The sequence below is a fragment of the Rhineura floridana genome, chromosome 10 (assembly GCF_030035675.1).
Source record: "Rhineura floridana isolate rRhiFlo1 chromosome 10, rRhiFlo1.hap2, whole genome shotgun sequence".
Lineage (NCBI taxonomy): Eukaryota > Metazoa > Chordata > Lepidosauria > Squamata > Rhineuridae > Rhineura > Rhineura floridana.
Genome location: NC_084489.1, coordinates 84,990,120 through 85,002,590, shown reverse-complemented (window position 1 = coordinate 85,002,590; position 12,471 = coordinate 84,990,120). Strand labels below are relative to the sequence as shown.

Genomic DNA, 12,471 nt, shown 5'->3' with positions numbered 1-12,471 from the left:
AAAAAAGATTTTCTGTACACTTTTTTGGGAGTAAGCCACGTTGAACTCATTGGGGTTTAGAGCCAATATTGATGATAGGTTGAAAGATCCATAATCAGATTTCTTTCACTTTTTTAAAAAAGTTAAGAGTAATTGCCTGAGAGATTGTGTTGGATTGTAGCTCTGCAGGAGATTTTTTGCTTTAAAACCAAGGGGTTTCAACATGTAGTTGTAAACCTATGGAAGATGACAGCATCAGATAATCAGTACATAATCTGGTAGTCCAAGCAGTTAAGTGTTACGTTGTTGGGAGACTAGTTCTTCAGTAGGTTTATTTTTAAGTTAACAGCAACTGGGGATTGGGGGGGGGGAATGTAGATTAGAGCCATGGAGTTGGAAGAAAGGGATTTAAGCTTTTCTTCCACCCTACTTTCCCAGCATATAAATTGCCCATACAGAACATCTATGTTTTCCTCTACAGAGCTCCAATTTTAACTGGTAAAATAAAGTGGGAGAAAATTGTTTCTCAAAGTGTTAACAGCATGTACAAGTTAACCTCCCCTTTTAGCTTTGCTTTGCAACCATTTTAGCTTTGCAACCATTTTAGTTGGTCAGAATATATACGGAGATCATGTTTGGGTTGATCACTGGAAGTATTTACCCATCAGCACAGATCACTAAAGAGTCTGTTGTGGACATGAGTGAATATTCTGAATTTGGCTCATGCCTTTATTTGTGGTGGGCCAGGATCCCAGTCTGCTATAGTTTTTGGCAAATAGTTGAAGGAATTGTGCTTTCTTCCCCACCTGGCCAATTCGACACAGATTTCAATGTAGCTCCTCACTGAAAAGTGCACGGGATGTTACTGTTCTCAGGATATTGGTCCCAGAGGCATACATCAGGACAATTCTGACTTTTTGAGTGAGATAGACACACTATGGTGAATGTGAATGGCATGTGCATTTACAGCTAGGTGTGTGTCTTTTTGCTGAAGATGGATGCCTGAATGTTGGAGAAATGCATTCACAAGTGCCACTTGACAGGGCACGTGTGCATTTTGTATTTGGGTGTTGTGTATCTGGGTTGTGGCCAATCCTGCTTAACATTAGAGTGTAGAGAGAAACAGCCTGGCGCCCTCTGCTAGAACCAATTGCCGAACACTGGTTTAATTAATCAACATAGTGGGCCCCAGGGAGGTAATTTATACCCAAATTCCTGGTGACTGGGTCTGTGGGTCTGTTTGCTTTCCTCTGTAGTAACCGACATGGTTTGTACCTATAGTTCCTGTTAAAAACAAATTCTGCAAGTACCTCTAACATGGTTCCATTTCCTCTGTTTTTGGCAATGCAATAACCTACTCTTTCAGGAATTTTGGGGAATAGAGCAGTGGTTCTTAACCTTTTTTGGGACGCGGAGCCCTTTGAGAATTAGATGAAAGCTATTGACACCCTCCCCAGAAAATTGCACATAAACACACGCACACAAATTTCCACATACAATTCATTTTATTGCATTGGATTCTATTTTTTTTGTTTGTGCCTGGTTCACAGACCCCCTGAAGTCCATTCATGGGACTCCCACTAGGGGTCCATGGACCACAGGTTAAGAATACCTGGAATAGAGGATCCCAACTCTGTGTAAGAGACTGGCCTGCCAGAGTGCTTCAGTTCAGGGAACCTGTGAAATGGCAGCGAAGTGCCCATTTTGTGTAAGCAAAGGTGTTACTGCTTGTGTAGGCATGCTGTCAGCACACAGCAGCTAGCTTTCTTCTTTATCCAGAAATGCTCATGCATTCTAACTGGTATTGCACACTTTTCTTTAGCTGGTAAACAGATTAGGGACAGCAAAGAGTGGTGCTCAGCTTTACCACCAGAGCGCAGCAGCATTGGCTCAAGAGAGGAGACCGGACCAAGCCATTACAATTGAAGGTATGCCCCCCCCGCCGTTTTTCCTCCCCTCCCTCAGCTCTGTGAGTATGTTGCTGTTCTGCTGCCATGACGTCATCCTCTTAAGGGTCGCATGGTGGCAGGCTACGGTCTGAAGGCACATCGCGCCGTCACCTTGCTGAAGCTAAGCAGGTCTGGGTCTGGTCAGTGCCTGGATGGGAGGCTGCCAGGGAACCAATTGTATGCCGCTTTGAGTTCCCTGCTGAAAGAAATGCAGGATATAAATGTAATAAATAAATGTAAGTATATCTTATCTCAGAAACAGTTATTATGTCTGTATTGGTTGTCTGGGCACACAAATGTTCTTGAGATCAGAACAGTTCTGATTAAAACATTTTGTGGTGTTATGCTCTGCATGCTTATAATGCACAGGGCCTTTTGAGATGAGATTTGGAAATGCTCTGAATCCATGGTGTGTCAGCTCTGAAGGCAGAATGCCGTGTAAGAATTATTGAGGAATGGCAGCACGAGTTAGAAGAGGGATAGCTAACATGGTGCCCTCCAGATGTTGTTGAACTGCAACTCCCATCAGCAGGAACGGCCAGTGGTCAGGGTTGATGGGAGTTGAAAGCCAGCAACATCTGGAGGACACCACATTGGCTACCCCTGGGTTAGAAGTATGTCTTCAACTGTCCAATATGTTATCACCGACACCATTCATGTTGGCTACATATACTTCATAGAGCATCTTGCTCAATTTCTATCCTACATGATTGAGACCTGTGACTCACACCTCTGGCATGTGATATGTGGATGTTGTTGTTGTTATTTATTAATCATCCTTGTTATGTGTCCCAAGGCAATGTAGAAAATGTGATAAACACAGTTAAAAGCAGCACAAAATATATAACCAAATGAATTTAAAAAAGAATACAAAGTGAACACCCATGGCAAAGACGTATTCATCTAGCTGGAAAAGCAACAGCTAAGACAGCTTCTTAAGCCCCACAAAATAAACTTGTGCCAGTGCAGCCGGCATGCATTGTCTTAGCATATATGGAGTAACTATAATGCATCAGATGATATCCCAACAATTAATGTGTTGTGTTCCTTGTGAGAGGTTTGGCTCAGTTCTCAGATCCGAAGTGAAGTTTCAAGTAGATTCAAATCTTGTATTTGTTCTTGTTATATTTCCAACCCACTTTTCAGACTAATACTATATGGGAAGGCAGCCTGCATCAATGCTAACAGAGACTCAGGCGTTTAGAAACTAAGGGCTGGTTCACATGGAGATTTAATGTGAGATGGGTGCCACTTGCCCCCCCCGTTTAATTCACACAGTTTACATGACTTTGCAGACAAAGGGAAGGTGTGTCACTGCTTTTCCCTTTAAATCCAAATCAAAGCAACCCGCTGAAAATACAATAAGTGAAGGAAAAACTGTCTCCGCTTCGCTGCGCTCCTCCCATGTAGGCTCTTTCCTCCGATGTTTTTTGCTGGGGGGTGGATCGTCATTTTCAGATACTTCCCTTTCTCCGCCCACTGAACTCTCCATGAATTTCATTTTACTTCCGGTGGCTCAAGAAGCAACTTCCGACTGACTGCTCCCGAACTGCTGCAGCCCTCCTTTATTTCGCCCCTTACTCACCCAGTAAACTGCCTTCCTTCACTCCTGTTCTTTCGAACTCTTTCCACACAAACTTCCTCAGGCTTTGCAAAAGCAAAGCTGAACTACCCCCACGACTTTCCCACATAGTAGGGTCGGCGTCGGCATCTATTTCTCATTGCAGCATCATTTTACTTTCTCTCACACACATGCACGCAACCTGTCTCCGACTACCTAATTTAAAAAAAGAAAAAGGAAGAAAGGGTTTTACCAGGAATAGGAGGGGGGTCTCGTCACTGTCATGTCAATTTCACACTGAGGCACTCTCCCAGCTTCATCCTTTAAGCCCGAACAGTCATGGGGATTGCTCCCCCCATCCATTCTGATTTCCATATGTCCAATTACTGACGTGACAGAAGGCATGCATCCGTGCACACACACATTCCACTAAAAATTGTATTTCATAATTACTTAATAAAAAAGGGGTTTTGCTATGAATACGTCAGGAGGAAATGAAACTGACAGAATAAAGTTTTTTGTGTAAATTGCACCCCCACACTCTCCTGGCTTCAGCAAACCCCGTCCCCTTTTCCATTACTCTGGAGGGAGTAAACATGTAAATTTGGGGGCGGGGCCACAAGGAAACGATACTAAATGTAAATGGAAAACAGTGGATTGGAAGAGTGTGTGAACGTTGAAAATCTGTCGCAATGGGAAAAGCTTTGTCTTTAATACGAAGTTTTGCTCCCATATGAATCAGCCCTATTAAGACGAGACGCATCGGAAGGGGGTGGAGGGGAATGATTGAGGAGCGAGATCACTTTGGCAAAGTAGTGGAACTGTAAGGCATTTGTATCTGTGTGAGACTAGGCTGATTTTCCCTTGTTGGTCCTCCTGCTTGGCTAGAGGAGCAGCAACTGACCCAGCAGCTGTCATTCCTTGGGCAGATGTGACAGCCACCAAAGTGTCCTTCCCTCTTGGTTCTGCAATCTGGGGACAATTGGCAGTGGAGCAGAGAGTCCTTTTTGGCAGGGAGGGGGAAAGCGAGCTCCTTGCAGCTGCTCCTACTCTGGGTGATGGTTGGGAGCAAGTTTGGTCTCCCGCCCTCTTTTATGCGTCAACTTGAAGCTGTGTCACTAGAAGCTAAAATGATGAAACTGAGGTTATCCTACTTTGGACACATCATGAGGAGACATGATTCACTGGAAAAGACAATAATGCTTGGAAAAACAGAAGGGAGTAGAAAAAGAGGAAGGCCAAACAAGAGATGGATTGATTCCATAAAGGAGGCTACAGACCTGAACTTACAAGATCTGAACAGGGTGGTTCATGACAGATGTTCTTAGAGGTCACTGATTCATAGGGTCGCCATAAGTCGTAATCAACTTGAAGGCACATAACAACAACAACTTGAAGCTGAAGACTGAGGGTGACCTTCTGCCTGACGTGCTGCCATCTGTGGCACAAAGGGGAACAGAGCATGGAGGCTGTTAATAATTATCAGAGCTGGGGAAAGTTACTTTTTTTGAACTACAACTCCCATCAGCCCCAGCCAGCATGGCCACTGGACTGGGCTGATGGGAGTTGTAGTTCAAAAAAGTAACTTTTCCTGGCTCTGATAATGATGATGAAAAATGGTTATAGTAATACCTTGCATTTGCATAGAGCTTTCAAGTGTTCAAAACACTTCACATATATTACCTCAGCAATCCTTACAACAACCCCATGAGATAGGTCAGTAGCATCCCTATATACAGATGAGGCTCCTTTTGAAGGAGATGGCTTGTCTGAGACCATCTAATGAATTCATGGCAGAGGCATTAAAAGGGGCCTTCCTGTTTCAGTCTGTTAGAAACTGCGCTACACCAGCAGTCTTTATCTGCAAGCAAAGTGGGAGCTGCAGAGTTGTAGCCACTGCTAAATGCCTTCAACCAGCCTGAGAGCACCACATGTTAGGCACCTCTGGCCCTCAGCTGACCTCGCAAAGGAAGCTCTTCTCTCTATCGTGTGTCCCCACGGCTAGCACAGCAGAAGGCGCATTCCTGTTTACCAAGTGTACTGACCTGAGGCCGCACAAGAGAGACAAGAGCTGCCTTGCTCAGTGCTGTTGCCGTTGATTTTGCGGTGGGCTGGTGGGCCATTTCAAATAGTTTGGCAGGCATGATCCAGCCTTGTGGGATTGAGACCCCTGATGTAGAGGGTCTCTTGATAGGAAATAATGATGGAGAATCTACAGGGTACATATATACAAGAGCCAAGTTTTAAGCACCTCTGATAGTGCTGAGGGTAATCAGGATTTGTACCTTACAAAGAGTTTGTGTAAGAAAATGTTTCATTTCACAACCTGGAAAAAAATAGAATATGGGGGACTGGCCACTTGAAACAGAAATCACACAGCATCATTTCAGATGCTGCTATGCTGCTATGTTGTTTAATGGCTTCAACCTGATATTATAGATGAAAGCAGGACTTCACCGTAGCTTTTCTATAATGAACTAAGCTAGCAAGAAATAAGCAGGCTGAATTATGGGTGAATACATTTCACTATGTTACACCCAAGAATGGTTCTCCTTCTAGTTCCCTTGTGGTCCTTGGGAAGTCTGATATGTCCTTTGTTCACCTGCCCACAAAACTGGAACATGCTTCAGGGATCAAACATATTCCTTCTGAGCTGGAGCATTATCAGAACTCCTGTTGGGTCCAAGTACAGTAGGGCCCCACTCATACGGCGGGTTATGTTCTGGACCCCCGCTGTAAAGTGAAAACCTCTGTAAAGCGGAACCCATTGAATTAGAATGGCACGCAATGCCCGAAAACCGCTGTAAAAGCGGAACAAGCACTGTATGAGTGGGGCTTTAGTCTAATTGCATCTAATTGAGACCGCTGTATTAGCGAAACGCTGTAAAGAGGGGCCCTACTGTAATGGCCCAGTTCTATCTGGTGGAAAAAAATCTTGCTATGAGGGAAAAAAGTGAAGGCCTGGCTACATGTTACACTCACCATGCTGGTTGAGGTTTCTGAAAGGTGGCCCACCAGAGGCAACTGGAGGGTATAGAAATGACGTGGTTGAGGAGGGAGGAGCCACTGGCTGTCTTTCTCTTGTCTGTCATTTATCTTTTTTATTGGCAACTAATTATCCCTAGGAGGTGGGAAGGGTAAAGAAGATTAGCTATGCTCTCCTTCACTCTCTGTGTGTGATTTCTGTCCCCTCCACCTTTCTCTGCCTTTTGGCACAAGAGCCTTCAGAATTCTCAGCAGGCTTTTTGTTCACTTGCCTGATAGGGCTCTTTTTTACATGTCAAATATAGCAGGTAGAGCTGGCTCTTCATATGAATCGACTCTGAGTCTTCTCTTGCTTCAGATGTGCTTCACTTTAACTTGGTATAGTGCCCTTCAAAGATGAATGAATCAAAAGTCCAAATATATCCCCATGTTCTTTAAAGCCATCTTGCACCTCATCATCCTGTCAGGAACTCTAGAGCTTGAACCAAGAGCTTCAGAGTTTGAAACCAGGATCTAGTCTAGTGGGCTGTCTTGGGCAATGTGCACTTTGACCTCAGCGGACTCAGAAGGGAATAGCGGTATACAGTATCAGCCCTGAAGCTTCTGGATTGACTCAGCCATAAATACTTGAAGCCTTTTAATCCTTGATTGGTCAACAATCCCCGATTCTTCAACTTCCTGAAGTGCAGGAAGTTCAAGCCTTTGTGTAATTTTTTTAAAAAAACACACACACCAATAAATTGCTGTTTATTTCAAGCCGAAGAGGTTGTGGGCTAAAGTAAATGTAAGGTTACTCATAGCTTTAAACAAGTGTGTATTACCCTAGACGCTTGTATTTTTGAGAGGGCAGCTATTGGGTTCCAATCCAGGACACATCCATATCCAGTTTTCAGAAAACATTCAGTTTCCTGAAAGTCGGCTTGTTGTCTGGCTGTTAAGTGCTCCTGAAGGTGCAGTTTAACCAGAACCATGTTCTAGATCAGAGCTTCATGGCTGCTTTCCCCCAAAAATGTAGAGTTTGTAGCTGTTTAAAAAGGGGACTGCACCTACAAGCAGTAGGTTTCTTCCTTCCCATATAAGAATGCCATGCCAACTTGTAATTATTTTGCCTTTTTTTTAAAAAAAAAAAGTTCCATGAAGGATGTGTGCAAGGCAGCTCACGTCTCTCTTGATCTCTAAGAATAGCAACAGCATGTAGTTCCCTTTACAGCAAGGCTAATGCGCATCCATTGCATGCGGTCTTGTATATTGCATGATAACCTTTGACTCAGAACTTGCAGATCTATCCTACAAAGACTAAAGTACAGTTGGAACCAGCTTTGACTGGTTGTCTGGATAAACCCTAAGAACATACTGGTTTTGACTTGGCAAGAAAATACATTATTACAATGGAAAATTGTATTCTTGTCTCATCTCACTAGCGCTGTGGTTCTTCTTCATAGTCGTTTTTTTAATTGGCACTTCACAAGCTTATTGGCAAATGATGATTGTTAGATTTATTTTTGTGGTTCTTTAAAGGAAGTCTAATTAAGGTGATCACATTTTGATTTTCCGTACAGTTAATTTTATATGTATTTTTCTGTGGCATGTTTTGGAATTACAGATACTCAGTTATAACATACATACCAATTAATTATCCAAATGAAAAGAATGTATATTTTGGTAGCCATTCCTGACTGTTGGTGATTTGTTGTTCTAGTAGCCTTGGTGTTTTGTTTTTAATACAAATGCATAAAAATCTATTTACATTTTCCATTGGTTGAGATGTTTAACTAAAATAACAGGCCTTTGATTATTTTAAGAGTGTCAGTCTGCAAAGTAGTTGATTCATTGTAAATGCCACAATTCATCTCAGGATGAATGGACTGAAATCTTGTTGCCTAAAGACATAGCTTTCCTAATTTTTCAGTGATGACTATTAAGCTTTAAAATATAAATTATTTTAAATTTAGTATATGCACTTTGGAAAATGTTTTCTATCCCTCAACTAATATCCTACAGTTGAATAATTTGGAAATTTCTGCCTAAGAGTATTGTATTTGTCACCTTGTCCAAACAGAAATCATAATTCCTTTAAATATTTCAGCATAACAGCCTGGTAAAATGTACAATGAAAATGACCTTTTGCTTTTCTAGGACGTCCAGAGGATATATAATAAAGTCTCTTTGAAAACCACCTTCTATAGAGCTCAAGGAGTTCTGCGTTTTATTTTTCTTCATACACATCCATTGTATCACCCTGTGTTGTGTGAATTAGCAGCTGAACATGTTAACCAGGAAAGCCTGTAGCAGCAGCCTAGATGCAATGGCTAGCCTTCACACTTAACAGCTTTTAATGTGCTCATCCGGATCTTCTGTTTTGTAAAGCTAAATGTTGCTAAAATATTGCAATCAAAAATTTGCAGGTGGTTCTGAAAACCATAAAAGAAAAAGTTCAGTTCTTTATGTTAATATATTTAATATATTAAATATATTTTAATATATTTAATATATTTTAATATATTTAATATATTTTAATATATTTTAATTTTAAGTTGTTCTTTCTGAAAATAGGTTTCAGTCAATCCTATCATATTTCCAAAAGTATGTTGGTATCTCTTAATCATATTTTAAATGCAGATCAAGCTGAAGAGGGCCTGAATAATCAATCAAGTTAAGAAATCCTCCACTAAGTTTTGATTTAATAAGATCATCCAAGTTAAGGATTATGTTGACGGCTCAGATCATAATTAAAATTGGCATGTGGGTCCTTTACCCATTCATGCTCGCCAACATTTTGCCACATTGCTCTATGTTTACTGAATGTTCACACAACATGAAACACTGTCTTCATGTTTCACTTCATTCTGAGAGCTCATTTCTAACTTGTGAAAGTTTGTCTAAAATATGTGTGAAGCTGTTTTTCTTGTTATGCTTTAAAAGTATACAATAAATTCCACCCAAGCCTCCTGTGTTTGCAATGATACGCAGATGTCTTGAGTGCATATATCACAAATTTGACACAGAGCTAGATTTGCTTGCAACTAGCCAGCACTCAGCAGTTCACACTTCTGTGCGGATGTCACCCAGTCTGACAAGATGTGGACAAATGCTTTGCAAATATGGGCATGAATCTGGGGTAACATGATAAATACCTTCAGTAGGTTGTTTAAAACATAAGAAGAAACATAATAATTACCTGTAGAGCTTACTAACTCATTAAATCCTTAGCTGTGGTGTTTCGCTTTGCTTAATTCCAGCTTCAAAGACATTGTACGCATTTTACCCTTGATAGAAAGTCAATATAGTGGTATAAATCAGTTAAAATGCACCTTTTTTTAATAAAATGGAAGAAAATCACTTATCTCCATTTATTTATATATTTAAAACATATCCCCCACCACCACTAGAGAAAAGTTCTTCTCCCTCTCTCATAATACTAGAACTCGTGGACATTCAAAGAAGCTGAATGTTGGAAGATTCAGGACAGACAAAAGGAAGTACTTCTTTACTCAGCACATAGTTACACTATGGAATTTGCTCCCACAAGATGCAGTAATGGCCACCAGCTTGGATGGCTTTAAAAGAAGATTAGACAAATTCATGGAGGACAGGGCTATCAATGGCTACTAGCCATGATGGCTGTGCTCTGCCACCCTAGTCAGAGGCAGCATGCTTCTGAAAACCAGTTGCCGGAAGCCTCAGGAGGGGAGAGTGTTCTTGCATTCAGGTCCTGCTTGCGGGCTTCCCCCAGGCACCTGGTTGGCCACTGTGAGAACAGGATGCTGGACTAGATGGGCCACTGGCCTGATCCAGCAGGCTCTTCTTATGTTCTTATGTTCTTACTACCACCAGCTTTCATCTAAAATAATTCCAGGGTGCTTTTGGTTTCGGCACAGGATTTTAAAGTAGTGTTAGAACAGTAGATTTTATTGTGGCCTGCAAATAGAGGGGATCATGTGCATGGGCCTTATCCCCACCAATCAATATATTTTACCTGAAGAGAGAGAGATATGAGTTTTTCATTTTTGCCTGTGTTTTTTTAAAAAAACCAACGTATCCCCTCTTTTTTGTTAAAACTCTTTTGCTTGTGACATGTATACCTCTCCTAGAGGATAACTGTGGCCTTACTCCAGTGCAAATGATTTGGGGATCTCTCCCTCAGTAATCAACTATGGAAAAATGGGCTGCCTTTAAGTCAATTCCGACTTACGGCGACCCTATGAATAGGGTTTTCATAGTAAGCGGTATTCAGAGGTGGTTTGCCATTGCCTTCCTCTGAAGCTGAGAGGTAGTGACTGGCCCAAGGTCACCCAGTGAGCTTCATGGCTGTGTGGGGATTCGAACCCTGGTCTCCTTTTATTCAAAACAAGCAGTTGTCAGGATTTAAATCTTCTTGCCCTGCCCCAGTTCAAAATATGAAAAAGAACATTATGAGAAAAGACTAAGATTAATATTACATGTGCACATGGACTAGAAGGCACATAATGCAGCAACCTTGATGAAAATAAGGAGGTCTAGTTCAGGTCAGTGTCTGGATGGGGACGCCTATGATCCCTGTCCATGCCATCTTCAGTTCCATCATTTTATTTATTTATTTATAAATATACTTTTATACCACTATTTTATCAAAGCGGTTTAAAAGTTAACCACCACCACCGTACAATAAAGACATTAAAAAACAACAAACATTTTTATTGGAAGAAAGGTGGGATTTAAATGTAATAAATAAATCATCATAGATTCACTACTAGCGAAAAATGATTATTTATTTATTATTTGATTTATATCCCGCCCTTCCTCCCAACAGCTTTAGATTGTGATCCACAAATCTGTTAAGTCACTGCACTTGCACATAAATCGACTAACAATACCTATAGCATTGTTCATCCTCCAATCTGAGGTAAGGTCAAATGCCGGGGCTCCTTGTCTTGCTTTCCCACCCTACTCTGCGCTTTGTCCACAGGAGGATCTACATTAAAAACAAATCCATCAGAATGGGGTGGGAGGGATGGAGTGCAGTGGGAATAGGAACTGGCATCAATGTTTTTATATACCATGTTAATACTAAATAGACTTCCTGCCTGAGGTCTGGCTTATGAGTAGTATTGTGTGGGCTCCATAAATTAGCATGGCATGTAAATGCTCAGGATGTTGGCCCCATTGGTTTCAAATGAATTAAGCCAGTTTAAGAGGATTGTGTTCAGCTGAGCCCTACTCAGAGTAGACCCAATGAAATCAATGAGCCTGGGACTACATTCATACCATACATTTATTCCACTTTAACAGTCATGCCTTCCCAAAAAGAATCCTGTGAAGGGTGCTGAGAGTTGTTAGGAGGTTCCTATTCCCCTCATAGTGTTACATTCCCCAGAGTTCTCTGGAAGAGAGACTGATTGTTAAACCACTCTGGCAATTTCGGCTCTGTGAGGGGAACAGGAGTCTCCCAACAACTCTCAGCACTCTTCACAAACTGCAGTTCCCAGGATTCTTTGGGGGAAGCTGTGACTGTTCAAAGTGGAATAAATGTATGATGTGAATGTGGCCCCAGGCTCATTGATTTCATTGGGTCTCCTTTGAATAGGATTGGCATTGAACACCACCTAGTGTAAGTACATTGCCAGCTTAAGTGATTTGTGGATCCAACCTTTCCAGTATTAATTAGGGTTGTTTGAAATAACACTTGAAATAACCACAGAAAGCAGTGATGGGATGGTGAATTTCTCTTTCTAAATTATAATTCTTTCCAATCAAGGTCTTTTTTTTCTTGATTCACTTAACAAAGTTAATGTAATCTTTTCAGCTTTTGCCGTTCTTTAACCCCATGCTGTTCATACTGTTTTCTTTGTAGTCACTGAGCAAGAGACTAAGGTACCCAAGAAAACCATCATCATGTAAGTGCTTGATATTTTTTAACATTTGTGTTGTGATGTGCTGCCTTTGCATGTCCCAGTAACAAGCCTGTGTTTATTGGCCATGCAAGTGTGATTCTTCCCATCCCATCAGATCTTGTGGTAT

At 41.5% G+C, this 12,471-nt stretch overlaps 1 protein-coding gene across 10 annotated transcripts in view; it reads left to right on the top strand.

Moving 5' to 3' along the window:
* Positions 1–12,471, top strand: part of OBSCN (obscurin, cytoskeletal calmodulin and titin-interacting RhoGEF) — a 277,846-nt gene that overhangs the window by 205,181 nt on the left and 60,194 nt on the right. For 9 of the 10 annotated variants that reach the window (XM_061585960.1, XM_061585958.1, XM_061585965.1 and 6 more), the window contains one exon: positions 1,802–1,907. In XM_061585960.1, the coding sequence (XP_061441944.1) occupies positions 1,802–1,907 (106 nt within the window). Of the gene's footprint in view, positions 1–1,801; positions 1,908–12,304; positions 12,348–12,471 lie in introns of all 10 variants that reach the window. The other variant, XM_061585966.1, reaches the window with a different exon arrangement.